Here is a 16,069-nt window from a genome sequence, read left to right as displayed (position 1 = left end):
TTATCCCAGCCGGCTCAGGAGAGTTGGGATTTTATCCCAGCCCGCTCCGGTGGGTTGGGATTTTATCCCAGCCGGCTCAGGAGAGTTTTATCCCAGCCGGCTCCGGTGGGTCGGGATTTTATCCCTGCGTGCCGCGGGTGCCTTTTCCTGCTCCGCCCGCCCGGCCCCATCCGCTGAATCACGGCCCGAGCGCTGCGGGACCCGCCCGGCCCCGGAATTCCCATTTGCTGCTCCTTTTCCAGCCCTTCTGCCGCGGAGCCCTCTTTTCCAGCCTGGGAAATTCCATTTTTGAGGGTTTTTAAATGAATTTCAGCCTTTTCCCATCCATTTCCATATTTATCCCTCTTTTCCAGCCTGGGAAATTCCATTTTTTTAAAGGGACTTAAAATTTATTTTTTTTTTAAAAAGGGACTTTTTAAATTAAAAAGGGAATTAAAAATTTTTTTAGATTTTCCTCTCCTTTTCCATCTTGTTCCCTGATGGAATTCCTGGGAATTCCAGGAGTTCGGGAATGCTGCAGGGACAGAGCTGGGAATTGTTTCTCTGGAGCCGGGAGGAGAAAAGTTTGGGAACCATTCCCAGCCTGGGGTGGGAATTCCCAGGAATTCCTGGAGCCAGGAGGAGCACAAGGCTGGGAACCATTCCCTGTTTCCAGCCTGGAGTGGGAATTCCGGGAATTCCCGGCACAAAGAGCTGGAATTTTCTCGGGAAAAGCTGCTAAGAGTGGAGAGCTCAGTGGGTTTTCCCGGGACATTTCCAGTGGGTTTTCCCTGGATTCCAGGAGCTAGCGAGCGTGGAGGCAGGACCTGCTGGAAAATAAGAAATAAATAGGAAATACTTAAGAAAGAAATAAGAAAGGAATACGAAATAAATAAGCCACAAATAAGAAAGAAATGAGAAACGAAGAATGAGCAGGAAATAAATGGGAGCGCAGGGAGGAACACTGAGGCAGGAGCAGCCCGAGACGTTAATGAGGTGATAATTAATCCACGGGATGTACTCGGGATTTTTATCCCGCTCTCTCCCGCTTCCCAGCTCCGGGCTCTGTCACTGCCCCGTGCCTGGCCCGTGCCTGGCCCGCTGCAATCCCGCTGGAATGATTCACTTCCCTCCGCGCTCACCGCCCGGGAATGAGCCGGGAATGAGCCGGGAATGACTCGGGAACCACCCCGGGAATGGGACCGGGAATGGGACCGGGACCGGGACCGGGAATGAGCCGGGACCGGGACCGGGACCGGGAATCACTCCGGGAATGCCTCGGGAATTACTCCTGGAACGGGACCGGGAATCACTCCGGGAATGCCTCGGGAATGGGACCGGGACCGGGACCGGGAATCACTCCGGGACCGGGACCGGGAATGAACCGGGACCGAGACCGGGACCGGGACCGGGAATCACTCCGGGAATGCCTCGGGAATCCCTCCGGGACCGGGACCGGGAATCCCTCCGGGAATGCCTCGGGAATTACTCCTGGAACGGGACCGGGAATCCCTCCGGGAATGCCTCGGGAATCCCTCCGGGACCGGGACCGGGAATCCCTCCGGGACCGGGAATGAACCGGGACCGGGACCGGGAATCACTCCGGGAATGCCTCGGGAATTACTCCTGGAACGGGACCGGGAATGAGCCGGGACGGGGACCGGGAATCACTCCGGGACCGGGACCGGGAATGAGCCGGGACGGGGACCGGGAATCACTCCGGGAATGCCTCAGGAATCACTCCGGGACCGGGACCGGGAATCCCTCCGGGAATGCCTCGGGAATCCCTCCGGGACCGGGACCGGGAATCCCTCCGGGATTCTCCGGGGCCCCCCGCTCCTCCTCTCGGCTTTTCCCGACCTGAGCGAACCCTGCGGCCCCTGCCGGCAGAATTCCTGATTTTCCCGATCCATGGGATCCCGACAGCCATTCCTGCTGATCCCCATTCCTGCTTTTCCTGACAGCCATGGATTCCCCATTCCTGCTTTTCCAGCATCCATGGATTCCCCATTCCTGCTTATTTCCCTGAGGGAAATCGGGAGCTTGGAAAAGTCGAATTTCAATGGATTAGTGCTCTAAAAAAAAAAAAATTAATTAAAAGGAGATTTTTAAAGGGAATAAACCACATTAAAAGGAGATTTTAAGGGGAAATAAACCACATTAAAAGGAGATTTTGGAAGGAATAAACCACATTAAAATAAGATTTTTAGGTGAAATAAGGCACATTCAAATAAGATTTTTAGGGGGAAATAAGCCACATTAAAAGGAGATTTTAAGGGGAAATAAGCCACGTTAAAATGATATTTTTAAGGGCAATAAACCACATTAAAAGGAGATTTTTAGCGGAAATAAACCTCATTAAAAGGAGATTTTTAGAGTGAATAAACCGCATTAAAATAAGATTTTTAGAGGAAATAAACCACATTAAAAAGAGAATTTTAAGGGAATAAACCACATTAAAATCAATTCCCGGGATTTTTGGGGCGCCCAGGCCTCGGCCCCGCCGCGTCAGCGTTGCCAGGCAACGCCCAAAATGGCGGCGGCGCGCGCGCGGGGTGCGCCGGGAGTTGTAGTGCGCAGAGCGCAACGCCCCCGCGCCCCGCCGGCAGCGCGGGACTCGCTTTCCCAGCAGGCGCCGCGGGGCCGCGCGGAACAGGCTGAGAGAGCGCGTTTACCTGCGGGGAGTGGGGGGAACAGGTGGGGCGCGCCGCGGGAGCTGATGGGATTTGTAGTTTGCGAAGGAGCGGCCGCTAGGCGAAGCGGCGAGGCGGGCGGCGGCCGCGGGACTACAGCTCCCAAGGTGCCGCGGGGCGCAGCGGGCTGGGCGCCGGTGGCGGGCGGGGGGTACGAACGGGAACCCCGGCGGTGCCCGGGGGATGCTCAGGTGAGCTCCCAGGTGAGGAGGAGGAGGAGGAGGAGGAAGAAACGGGAGGGGGAAGGGGCGGCGAGCCCCGGGGGGAGCGGCGAGCCCTGGGTGGGGCTCCATTGTTGGCGGTGGGCAGCGGTTCCCGATGGAGTCACCGCGTTCCGCGGGGAAATCGACACCGGGCGGGTCGCAGCGTTTGGTTTTGGGATTAAAAGTCGCCCCTTGTTCCTTCTCCTTGCCCAGCGAATTTGGGGCCAGCTGGTTCTTGCTGCGTTTGGAAAGGAATCCTCTCCTTCTTATCTCCCCCCGTGCAACTTTTATTTCCTAATAATTGAACTCGGTTGGAGACAATTTTTCGCCAAGCTGAGGTTATTGAGGTCGCGGGTATTTGGTGATGTTGTTTTGGCTTGTTTTTCCTGGCTAAGCTTCCCCCCAAATGCACATCCAAGTAATACGGATTTAGGGGTGAAAAAACCCCAAATTGGCCATAGAAACATTGGGATTGTTGAGCTTGGAGAGGGGAACCTTCGGGGCGACCTCTCCGTGACCTTCCCGAGCTACAGAAACCGGAATATTTCCAAAGGATGGAGTGACAGGACGAGGGGGATTCACTCCAAGCCACACGGAGCGGCTTTAGGATGGATTTTGGGATGAAATCCCTCCCTGGGAGGGATCCTGGCACTGGTTATCCCATGGATATCCCATCCCCGGGATGCCCAAAGCCAGGCTGGACAGGGCTGGGTGGCCCAGCCCGTTCCTTTGTCCCATTTCCAAACTGCTTTTCCCTCTGGAATATTCATCTCCCATTCCCAAACCGCTATTCCCTCTGGAATATTCATCTCCCATTCCCAAACCGCTATTCCCTCTGGAATATTCATCTCCCATTCCCAAACCGTTTTTCCTCTATGGAATATTCATCTCCCCTTCCCAAACTGCTTTTCACCTCTGGAATATTCATCTCCCATTCCCAAACTGCTTTTCACCTCTGGAATATTCATCTCCCATTCCCAAACCGTTTTTCCTCTATGGAATATTCATCTCCCATTCCCAAACCGTTTTTCCTCTATGGAATATTCATCTCCCATTCCCAAACCGTTTTTCCTCTATGGAATATTCATCTCCCATTCCCAAACCATTTTTCCCTGTGGAATATTCATCTCCCATTCCCAAACCGCATTTCCCTGTGGAATCTTCACCTCTCCTGGTTTTCCTGCTGCAGCAGGGCTGCGGGAGCAGGAGGTGTCCCAGCCCTAAATACAAAGGCAGGCTGGGCAGCCCCTGCAGCAAAGCCGGGCTTACGGTGCCCGTGGTGAAACCCAGCTTTGCACAACCCCGGCGCTGGGGCTGGAAAAACGAGTCCAGCCGGGGCTGCTCCAAGTTTGTTTTCTGCAACTCTGTGTGTGCCACGGCAGGTTCCTGGTGCCATGAGCAGCGGAGCACGAGCCGCAGGTGTTGGCTGAGCTGGGCGAGGTGCACAGGGCTCCTGGCAGCCCGCAGGTGAGTGGCACCTGCAGCTCTTGCAGTGCTCCTTCTGCTCTGCAGCTTTAAATTGTTCATTCTGCTCTGCAGCTTTAAACTGCTCCTTCTGCTCTGCAGCTTTAAACTGTTCCTTCTGCTCTGCAGCTTTAAACTTCATTCTGCTCTGCAGCTTCTAAATTGTTCATTCTGCTCTGCAGCTTCTAAACTGCTCCTTCTGCTCTGCAGCTTTAAACTTCATTCTGCTCTGCAGCTTCTAAACTGTTCATTCTACTCTGCAGCTTTAAACTTCATTCTGCTCTGCAGCTCTTGCAGTGCTCCTTCTGCTCTGCAGCTTTAAACTGCTCCTTCTGCTCTGCAGCTCTTGCAGTGCTCCTTCTGCTCTGCAGCTTCTAAACTGCTCCTTCTGCTCTGCAGCTTCTAAATTGTTCCTTCTGCTCTGCAGCTTCTAAACTTCATTCTGCTCTGCAGCTTCTAAACTTCATTCTGCTCTGCAGCTTTAAACTGCTCTTTCTGCTCTGCAGCTTTTAAATTGTTAATTCTGCTCTGCAGCTTTTAAATTGTTCATTCTGCTCTGCAGCTTTAAACTGCTCCTTCTGCTCTGCAGCTTTAAACTTCATTCTGCTCTGCAGCTTCTAAACTTCATTCTGCTCTGCAGCTTTTAAATTGTTCATTCTGCTCTGCAGCTTTAAACTGCTCCTTCTGCTCTGCAGCTTTTAAATTGTTCCTTCTGCTCTGCAGCTTTTAAATTGTTCATTCTGCTCTGCAGCTTCTAAACTTCCTTCTGCTCTGCAGCATTTAAACTGCTCATTCTGCTTTGCAGCATTTAAACTGTTCATTCTGCTCTGCTTTATCATTGCCATGGCTAAAACCCGTACATTCTTCTCTCAGTTTTATCATTTCAGCTTTTAAAACCCTTTCATTCTGCTCTCAGTTTTATCATTTCAATGTCTAATACCCTTTCATTCTTCTGTTTTATCATTTCAGCTTTTGAAACGCTTTTATTTTTCTCTCAGTTTTATAATTTCAATGTCTAAAACCCTTTAATTCCTCTCAGCTTTATCATTTCAGCTTTTAAAACCCTTTTATTCTTCTCTCATATTCATAATTTCAAATTTTCTCCTCAATTTTATCATTTCAGCTTTTAAAACCCTTCCATTCTTCCCTCAGCTTCATTATTTCAGCTTGTAAAACCCTTTCATTCCACTCTCGGTTTTATAATTTCATCTTTTAAAACCCTTTAATTCTTCTCTCAGATTTATCATTCCAACTTTTCTCCTTATTTTTATCATTTTGCTTTCCCAACCCTCTCTGCTCTCAGCCTTGTCCCTTATTTTATGAAGCAGCTTTTGGGTGTGATGTGGTTCCAAACCCAGGGAATGGTGGCACCACCTGAATTCCAGGGACAATTTCTCTCCACTTTCCTCCTTTTCCAGCTGCGGAAGGAATTCCCAATTTCCAGCAACATTTTCAGTGAGAAAAATGCTGAGAATGCAGCAGGAAAAAAGGAAACAGTGAAATAATGAAAATATTTTGCCTGCAGCAGGGGGAGGAAGGCCCGGAGCTGTTGGTGTTGCTTTTGAGCAGCAAAAGAGGCAAATTCCTCAGGGAATTCAGAATTCCTCAGGGATTTCATTCCCTGGAGATCCCAGCTGGTGGAAATTTGGGATTTGCTCCAAAGGTGAAATCCTGGCTGGAATTCCCAAATCTGCCTTTGCCAGGCTGAGCTGGCAGGGAAATCCTCAGGGATTTTCTGTCTTCTCATTCAGGCACAGTTGAGTGTGGAAATGTTGAATTATCAATGTTTAAAACCCTTTAATTCTTCTCTCAGTTTTATCATTTCAGCTTTTAAAACTCTTTTATTTTCCTCTCTGCTTTAGAATTTCAACTTTTCTCCTCAGTTTTATCATTTCAGCTTTTAAAGCCCTTCCATTCTTCTCTCAGTTTTCAATTTCATCATCAATAATCCTCATCTGTGTTTTGTTCCTCTTTGAATAAGGTGTTGACAAAAATCTGAATAATTTAATTTTATTCTATTTTATCATCAATAATCCTCATCTGTGTTTTGTTCCTCTTTGAATAAGGTGTTGACAAAAATCTGAATAATTTAATTTTATTCTATTTTATAGTCAATAATCCTCATCTGTGTTTTCTGACTCCTCTCCTTTTCCCCCTGAACCTCTTTACCAAAGGGCAGCCAATTCTGGTGTCACCAATAAATAACTGGAATTTATTCCCAAATTTTCTGCAGATCCCCGATTTCCCTGGGCATGGAGGTGTCCTTTGTGCTGCTCCTGGGCCGGCTTGTGGCTGAAGTGGCTGGAAAATCCCCGGAAAACTCAGTGGGTGCTCCGGATTTTAATTTTATTTAATTTATTTTCAGGTTTTATTTTTATTTTTAATGTTTATTTTTAAAATTTTTATTTCTTTTATTTTTATTTTATTTTTAAAATTTTAAAATTTTAATTTTATTTTTTAAAATTTTCTTTATTTTTTTAAATTTTCTTTTTTCTTTTTTTCTTTTTTTCTTTTTTTCTTTTTTTCTTTTTTTCTTTTTTTCTTTTTTTCTTTTTTTCTTTCTTTTTTCTTTTTTTCTTTTATTTCTTTATTTTCTTTAAATTTTTTTATCATTACTATATTTTTTTACACTAGTTTTTTTTTAATCAGACATTTTCTGTATTTTTATTTAGAAAATAAAAGTCAAATGGATTTATAGAAGTAAAATGGATTTATAAAAGTAAAAGATTTATAGAAATAAAATGGATTTCTAGAAGTGAGCTGGATTTCTAAAAGTAAAATGGATTTGTAAAAGTAAAATGGATTTGTAAAAGTAAAATGGATTTCTAAAAGTAAAAGTAAAATTGATTTCTCAGATAAAAATGGATTTCTAAAAGTCAACTGGATTTCTAAAAGTCAACTGGATTTATAAAAACGAAATGGATTTATAAGAGTAAAATGGATTTATAAGAGTAAAATGGATTTATAGAAATGAAACGGATTTCTAAGATAAAAAGGATTTCTGAGATAAAAAGGATTTCCAGGAGTGAACGGGATTTCTGAACTGAACCAAGCCCACAACCACAGGGAATTTGCTCCCTGCCAGAGCAGGATGCAGCGGGATTCCGGGGGATTCCGGGGGACTCCCGGGGATTCCCGGGGGATTCCGGGGGATTCCGGGGGATTCCCGGGGATCTGGGAGCCCTGGGATCGAGTTCTGGATCTTGGGATTTGTCCCAGTGCGGGCGCGGTCGGAATTCGGGGATTCGGGAATGTCCCGCAGGTGCCGGGAGCCCCGGGATGCTGCGAGGGGAGGCCGGACCCCAACGGCTCCTGCCCGCACTGCGGCCCAGGTGGGAATGCGGGAAATCCCGGGATGCGAGCGCCCTTTCTCCCGGGAATTAGCTGGGGGTGAAATCTGGGAGCGAAATCTGGGAGCGAAATCTGGGGATGAAATCTGGGGATGAACATTGGGAGTGAACACTGGGAGTGAGCACTGGGAATAAGATTTTGGGAATAAAATTTCGGGGATAAGATTTGGGAATAAGAATTTGGGAATAAAAATTTGGGATGAAATTTGGAATAAAATTTGGAATAAAACCCCTTCAGCATGGGCAAAGAGCACCCAGGTGCTGTTTGTAACCCCAGAAAGGGAATTCCTGCTTTTCTTTCCCCTGTAAAATCCGGGAATTGGCTGGAATTCGGGAATTACGTGGGTTTTCCCCTCTGAATTGCAGGAATTGGGTGAAAATCAGGAATTCCATGGGTTTTCCCGTGTAAAATCTGGGAATTGGCTGGAATTCGGGAATTCCATGGGTTTTGCCCTCTGAACTCTGGGAATTGGGTGGAAATTGGGAATTCCATGGGGTTTCCCCTCTGAACTCTGGGAATGAGCCGGAAATCAGGAATTCCGTGGGTTTTCCCATGTAAAATCTGGGAATTGGCTGGAATTCGGGAATTCTATGGGTTTTCCCCTCTGAACTCTGGGAATTGGGTGGAAATCAGGAATTCCATGGGTTTTGCCTATAAAATCCCGGGATTGTCAGGAAATCAGGAATTCCGTGGGTTTTGCCCTCTGAACTCTGGGAATTGGGTGGAAATCAGGAATTCCATGGGTCTTCCCTATAAAATCCCGGGATTGACAGGAAATCAGGAATTCCGTGGGTTTTCCCCTCTGAACTCTGGGAACTGGGTGGAAATCAGGAATTCCATGGGTTTTGCCTATAAAATCCCGGGATTGTCAGGAAATCGGGAATTCCGTGGGTTTTCCCCTCTGAACTCTGGGAATTGGGTGGAAATCAGGAATTCCATGGGTTTTGCCTATAAAATCCCGTGATTGTCAGGAAATCGGGAATTCCGTGGGTCTTCCCTATGAAATCCCGGGATTGTCGGGAAGCCCTGGGAGCCTTTTCCGTGTTTTTTCAGGCTGCGAGCGGCGCTGGATGGAGGACGGGAGCGGCGCCGGCTGCGCCCGGTGCCGGAACCAGAGCCTGGGGCCCCTCGGCGCCTGCGGTGGGGCCCCAGCCCCTTCCCCTCATTAATTACTGCTGGCGACTAATTGGGGGATCTGGGGCTGGGATTCATTAGCGCGAAAATCGCCTCCAAAATGGAATTAAGTGCGATCAATTCATTGGTATTAACCAGTGCGAAAATCGCCTCCAAAATGGAATTAAGTGCGATAATTTTTATCGATTAACTGGTATTAATTCCTGTAAAAACTCTTCCAAAATGCAGCAAAAATATGGAGATTTTTGAATTCTTTTTGTTTGAATTAATTGTAATAATTTGTATAAATTTATTGGTATCAAATACAGCAAAAATCGCCTCAAAAATGGAATGAAGTGCAATCAATTTATTGGTATTAACTAGTCCAAAAATCGCCTCAAAAATGGAATTAATTGTGATAATTTGTGTCAATTTATTGGCATTAATTAGTGCAAAAAATTGCCTCTAAAATGGAATTAATTGTAATCGTTTGTATCAATACAATGGTATAAATTAGTGCAAAACTCCTCAAAAATGGAATGAATTGTAATAATTGGTATAAATTAATTGGTATCAATTACTGCAAAAACGCCTCAAAAATGCAGCAAAAAATGGAGATTTTGGAACACTTTTATTTGAATTAATTGTAATATTTTTTATCAATTTGTTGGCATCGAATATATAAACAATATATAAATATAAAAATAATATAAAAATATAAAAAAATAAATAAAAAATATAAAAAATAAAAAATAAATAAAAATATAAAAAAATAAATAAAAATATAAAAAATAAATAAAAATATAAAAAATATATAAAATATTAAAAAATGTATAAAAATAGAAATACATGAATTTAGCCCCTGGTGAAAAGAGATTTTTCTCTCTTTTGCCCCTTTGGCTTTCCAGGGGGCCCCGAGGTCGCGGCTTCGCTGATTTTGGGGACGTTTCTCCTCAGTTTGGTCCTGATCCTCTCGGTGGCTTCTTTCTTCTACCTCAAACGAGCCAACAAACTCCCAAAGGTTTTCTACAGGGGCAACAAAGGTAACAATCCGCTAACGACGCCTTCCTTAATTAACTCCGCTCTGCTAATTGATTGAAATGGGGATTGTTCCTGCAAAACCCAAATTTTGGGCTCAAAAATTCCCATTTTGTGCCAATAAATTCCCATTCTGTGGAGCAAATTCCCATTTTTTTGCCCAAAATTCTCCAGTTTTGAGAGTCCCACACCCAACAAATTCTCCAGATGGGATTTTTGAATATTTTGGTTGGATTTTGGGAGAAAATTCCTTTTTTACCAAGAAAATCAATCCCTCCATGGACAAATTAATTGAAATAATTAAAATATAGTTATTAAAATAAAATTAAAATATAATAATTGAAATAATTCAAATTTATTAAAATGATGTTAATTCTTTTTTCTTCTCTTTTAGCATCTGTTCTGCAGCCTAGTGAAACAGTGAGTGAATTCTGCTTTTAAATGAATGAGAACTTCCAATTTAATTAACGAAAATTTCATTTAATTACCAAGAATTTCATTTAATTAGTTATTTTTCCAAGGAAGAAATCTGTACACAGTGAAAAACTATAGGAATCCTAAAAAATTCCTGAATTTTCTAAGGAAAATCTGTTTAAAATTGTTGGTTTTTTTTAACGGGAATATTATTGGAATTTTAAAAATTCCTGATTTTTTAAAGGAAAATGTGTTAAAAATGGGGGTTTTTACAGGAATATTATTGGAATTTTTAAAAATTCCTGATTTTTTAAGGAAAATCTGTTAAAAATTGGGGGTTTTTTGACCTTCCTCTTCTCCTGCCCCCCAGGCATCCATGATCCCTCCTCCTGCTTCTTCAGGTGAGGAAATTTCCCCTGGAATGTCCCAAAAATCACCAGAATTCCCAAAAATTCCCGGGAAAAGGGGCGGGGACTCGGGTTTAGTGGGGTTGGGCTTGAGATTTGTGGGTTTCGTTTGGGTTTGGGGGTTCGGTGTAGTGGGTTGAGTTTGGGTTTAGTGGGTTGACTTTGGGTTTAGTGGGTTTAGTTTGGGTTTAGTGGGTTTAGTTTGGGTTTAGTGGGTTTAGTTTGGGTTTAGTGGGTTGAGTTTGGGTTTAGTGGCTTTGGGGTTTAGTTTAGTGGGTTGAGTTTGGGTTTAGTGGGTTGACTTTGGGTTAGGTGGGTTGAGTTTGGGTTAGGTGGGTTGACTTTGGGGTTGGGATTTGGGGATTTAGGCTCGGTTTTGTGGCTGGGTTTTGGTTTTGTGGGGTTCATTTTGGGTTTGGGGTGAAAAACCACCAAACCCAACCCCAGCCCCCGCTGCTCCCCAGTCCCACATCCCGCCTCCTCCTCCCTTCGGGAATTCCCTCTCCAATCCCATCCCTGGAATTTTTTGGGATGTGTTCCCGCAGTGCGGAAGCCGCGCTACGTCCGCCGCGAGCGCTCGCAGGGCCCGGCCGAGAGCCGGGTCAGCAACGTCTGAGCCCGGCCGGAGATCCCGGAGATCCCGGAAATCCCGACCCTGGAAACCCCGAAAATCCCGACCCTGGAAACCCCGAAAATCCCGACCCTGGAAACCCCAAAAACCCCGAAAATCCCGACCCTGGAAACCCCGAAAATCCCGACCCTGGAAACCCCGAAAATCCCGACCCTGGAAATCCCGAAAATCCCGACCCTGGAAACCCCGAAAATCCCGACCCTGGAAATCCCAACCCTGGGACATCCCAGCCCCGGGAGATCCTGGGAGATCCCGATCCCGGAAAATCCTGATCTTGGGAAATCCCAATCCTGGGAAATCCCAATCCCTGGAAATCCGGAGGATTCCTAATGGATTTGGGGGATTTTTGGTGTTGGGGAGAATTCCTGAGGGATTTTGGGACTTGTGGGGAGAATCCTTAAGGAATTTGTGGGATTTTTCCTGTTTGGGGAGAATTCCTGAGGGATTTGGGGGATTTTTCCTGTTTGGGGAGAATTCCTGAGGGATTTTGGGACTTGTGGGGAGAATCCTTAAGGAGTTTGGGGGATTTTCCCTCTTTGAAGATAATTCCTGAGGGATTTGTGGATTTTTCCTGTTTGGGGAGAATTCCTGAGGGATTTGGGGACTTTCCTTGGGATGTGACCCCAAAATCCTGGGATTTGGGATGTGGATCCATTCCGGGCTGGCAAAGGGATCCTCTCAGGCCCCACTGCTTTAAGCTGGGACAGCAATTAATTATGCTAATTAATCATGCTAATCAATTATCCTAATTAATAATGCTAATCATGCTGATTAACGATGAATAATGAATTATTTCAACAATGAAGATGCAGAATCCTTTGGAAGCAAATCCCAGATCCCGCTGGGAGCGTTTTGGGATAATCCAGGCCTGATCCCAAAGCTTGGGGTTTTTTTGGGATTTCTTGGGAATTTTTCCAGCTCAATCCTTGGATTCGGGGTTCTCCAAGGGATAATCCATTCCTGGTGGAATTGGGAATTCCTGCTTTTGGGATTTTTGGGAGGAGCCACAGGGATCGGGACAACTCCTGCCAGTGGAAAATGGGATTTTGGCTTTGGGAAATCCCTGGAATTCAAGCTCCAGAGGCATTCCCAAATTCCAGAGGCATTCCCAAATTCCAGGCAACTTCTCCCCTGGAGCTTGATCCTACTGGAGTGATTTTGGGAATTTCAAACAGTTGGAAAAGGAATTTTTTCCTGGCTGGGTCTCCCTGCTGCCGCTTTTCCTGCAGCCGGAGGGTCCCAAATCCATGGAAAAGTCACTGGCACCCCCTGGAATTCCAGCTTTTCCTCCTGGATCCCAAATCCATCCCAAATCCCTGGAATTCCTCTTTCCCCCTGGAATTCCAGCTTTTTCCAGTATTTTTTACGGAAAGATGAGCACAAACCTGGATCTGCTCCAAACCCTCTGAGAGGAGAATCCAGGATGGGCAGAAATCCATTTATCCCATGGAATAATCCCATTTTTTCTGGGAATTTTGGGGCAGCCGGATTTGCTTCGATCTCCTGAAGATTTTCTGAATTCCAAAGGGGAAAAAAAAACAAAAAAAGGAGGAACTATGCAAATAATTCCAAGGAATTTTAGCTCTGGAGCTGGGAATTCCTGTCCTGCCAAATTGCTGAAAATTTAATTTATTGAAGGATCAGCTCCTTTTTCCGGCTCTTCTCGTCTGGGATTTGTTGTGATTGTCGAAAAATGGGATTTGTGAAATTAAAAATCTAAAAATGGGTTTGGGGCTAAGGTTGGGTTTTTTGGGTTTGGTTTTGGGTTTAAGTTTTGTGGGTTTAATTTTGGGATTTATGGGGTTGAGGTTTGGGGGTTTAGAGAAGTTTGGGTTTAATTTGGGGTTTTGTGTTGAATTTTGTGGGTTTGGTTTTGGTTTTATGGGTTTAGTTTTGGGTTTTGTGGGTTTAGTTTTGGTTTTGTGGGTTTAGTTTTGGGTTTAATTTGGGGTTTTGTGGGTTTAATTTTGGGTTTGGGGTTTAGTTTTGGTTTTATGGGTTTAGTTTTGGGTTTGGGGTTGGGTTTTGTGGGTTTAGTTTTGGTTTTGTGGGTTTAGTTTTGGGTTCGGGGTTGGGTTCTGTGGGTTTAATTTTGGGTTTTGTGGGTTTAGTTTTGGGTTTGGGGTTGGGTTTAATTTTGGGTTTTGTGGGTTTAGTTTTGGGTTTAGTTTTGGGTTTTGTGGGTTTAGTTTTGGGTTTAGTTTTGGGTTTTGTGGGTTTAGTTTTGGGTTTAGTTTTGGTTTTGTGGGTTTAGTTTTGGGTTTGGGGTTGGGTTTAATTTTGGGTTTTATGGGTTTAGTTTTGGGTTTAGTTTTGGGTTCTGTGGGTTTAGTTTTGGGTTTGGGGTTTAGTTTTGGGTTTTATGGGTTTAATTTTGGGTTTGGGGTTTAATTTTGGGTTTTGTGGGTTTAGTTTTGGGTTTAATTTTGGGTTTTGTGGGTTTAGTTTTGGGTTTTGTGGGTTTAGTTTTGGGTTTTGGGTTGGGTTTAATTTTGGGTTTTATGGGTTTAGTTTTGGGTTTAGTTTTGGGTTCTGTGGGTTTAGTTTTGGGTTTGGGGTTTAGTTTTGGGTTTTATGGGTTTAATTTTGGGTTTGGGGTTTAATTTTGGGTTTTGTGGGTTTAGTTTTGGGTTTAATTTTGGGTTTTGTGGGTTTAGTTTTGGTTTTGTGGGTTTAGTTTTGGGTTTAGTTTTGGGTTTAATTTTGGGTTTTATGGGTTTAGTTTTGGGTTTAGTTTTGGTTTTGTGGGTTTAGTTTTGGGTTTGGGGTTGGGTTTAATTTTGGGTTTTATGGGTTTAGTTTTGGGTTTAGTTTTGGTTTTGTGGGTTTAGTTTTGGGTTCGGGGTTGGGTTCTGTGGGTTAGTTTGGGCTCGGAGTTGACCTTGCTTTTATGGGTTCAATTTGGAATTTTCAGGGTTTCTCCTTCCTTCCCACCACCCGGTTCCCTCCCCAGAGCTCTGGGCTCAGCTCAGTAAAACTCAGTTTTAAACCTCGAGTTTAACCCCAGCATTGCCTGGATTTGTGTCTTTGCAAAAAGTGCCAAAATAAAGAGATCGAAACTTTGCCTTTTTGCCTTTTCTGCTTTTTTTGGGCTTTGCTTAGGAAATAAAACGGGAAAAAAGTTGGGAAAGCTGCAGTTCCAAAGCTGGGCTGCCCCTGAGGGAGATGTCCTGGTGGAAAAGCCCGGAGCTCCAGAGAGCTTTAATTAGGAGCAGGCAATTAGCTGGCATTAATGAAGGTGTTTACAGCGAGCAGCTACAGCCAGGCTTCAATTCCCTTTTCCCACTGGGATCAGATCTGGGATCTGGGCTGGGCCTTGGGGAAATTCCCACTGCAATTCCCAGGGAGGATTTTGGGCTGATTTCCTTGGAATTCCATGGATTTCCTTGGAATTTCTTTTTTATTCCATGGATTTCCTTTGGATTCGATGGATTTCCTTGGAATTCCCCAGATTTCCTTTGAATTTCATGGATTTCCTTGGATTTCCTTGAATTCAATGGATTTCTTTTTAATTTCTTTTTTATTTCATGGATTTCCTGTTAATTCCATGGATTTCCTTTTAATTCCTTTTCATCTCCACGGATTTCCTTTTAATTCCACATATTTCCTTTAATTCCACCCAATTTAATTTATTTTTAAAATTTTTATTTCCTAGATTTCTTGTTCCTTGTAGCTGGGAAATCCCTGGAGCCACTGGGGGGAGTCAAAGTCAAGGAGATTCCAGGGAAGTGGAGCTGGGAGCCAGAATTCCAATAATTCCTGGGAACAGGTGGATCATCCCACGGAATTCCTGGAAAAAACAGGTCATTCATTGCCTCTGGATCAGAAATCCCGGGAGTTTGCCTCTGGATCAGAAATTCCAGGATTTTTGCCCTGGATCAGCAATCCCAGGTTTTGGCCCTGGATCAGAAATCCCAGATTTTTGCCCTGGATCAGTAAATCCCAGATTTTTGCCCTGGATCAGAAATCCCAGATTTTTGCCCTGGATCAGCAATCCCGGGTTTTGGCCCAGGGCACGGAGCTTTTCCTGCGCTTTTCCCGGGAATTCTCCCGAGCTGCTGATCCTGGGAAAAGCAATCCTGGGATTTGGCCTTTGGATCAGAAATCTCAGGAATTTTGGCCCTGGATCAGCAAATCCCGGATTTTTGCCACAGATCAGAAATCTGGGATTTTACCTTTGGATCAGAAATCCCAGATTTTGGTGCAGGGAACGGAGCTTTTCCCGTGCTTTTCCCAGGATTAATATTAATTCCCTGATTAATATTATTTTGTTTTAATTATTCTTCCATTTTTCTCTGATGATGATGAGGATGATGATTATTTATTATTATTATTCCCCTTTTCTCTGGAATGTCCTGATTTTTTAAATTTTCAATATTTTTCCCTTTTTCTCTGCAATATCCGTATTTATTCCCAATTTCCCGTTCATCATTGAGGACGGCCACTCCCAGCTTGGCGATCCCCACGTTCACCACGGCAAGGATGTAAAATAGCAATAAATAAAATTATAAAAGAATAAAACCCAATAGAAGTGAGTTAAACCCACAGAATTTTCGCTGCGTCCTCCCCCCACCCAAGGCTTTTTTCCAGCCGCTTTTCCTGCTCCAAGGACCCAGAGGCAATTAAAAACTTGGGATTTAATGAAGCTTTAATTGCGCAGGTGCTCGGTGGCTCCCAGGTGCCGAGAGGAAAAACAAAAGAGAAATTGGATTTTCCCAGCAGCACAACAGGGGATCTGTATGGGGCTCAGCTGGCTCCGCCACACGCAAATCCAGG

The 16,069-nt window shown here is 44.8% G+C and overlaps 1 protein-coding gene across 9 annotated transcripts; it reads left to right on the top strand.

Moving 5' to 3' along the window:
- The first annotated feature begins 2,607 nt into the window (after positions 1–2,607).
- Positions 2,608–14,358, top strand: C21H1orf159 (chromosome 21 C1orf159 homolog). 9 transcript variants are annotated; one of them, XM_085558628.1, is made up of 10 exons: positions 2,715–2,863; positions 4,258–4,342; positions 6,573–6,663; positions 7,602–7,671; positions 8,744–8,830; positions 9,712–9,846; positions 10,236–10,261; positions 10,626–10,656; positions 11,208–11,305; positions 11,354–14,358. In XM_085558628.1, exons 3-9 carry the CDS (start codon positions 6,592–6,594, stop codon positions 11,276–11,278), a joined length of 492 nt encoding a protein of 163 aa, XP_085414754.1. In that variant the 5' UTR covers positions 2,715–2,863; positions 4,258–4,342; positions 6,573–6,591; the 3' UTR covers positions 11,279–11,305; positions 11,354–14,358. The 9 variants fall into 9 exon arrangements, with proteins under 9 accessions (XP_077644218.1, XP_085414755.1, XP_085414751.1 ...); XM_077788092.2 differs by lacking the exons at positions 2,715–2,863; positions 11,208–11,305 and adding an exon at positions 2,608–2,676 and having other exon boundaries at positions 14,208–14,358; XM_085558625.1 differs by lacking the exon at positions 11,208–11,305 and having other exon boundaries at positions 2,714–2,863; positions 14,208–14,358.
- Positions 14,359–16,069: the final 1,711 nt, after the last annotated feature.

The sequence above is a fragment of the Lonchura striata genome, chromosome 21, assembly GCF_050655825.1.
Source record: "Lonchura striata isolate lonStrDom1 chromosome 21, ASM5065582v1, whole genome shotgun sequence".
Lineage (NCBI taxonomy): Eukaryota > Metazoa > Chordata > Aves > Passeriformes > Estrildidae > Lonchura > Lonchura striata.
This window is presented reverse-complemented; position numbering and strand designations above follow the sequence as displayed.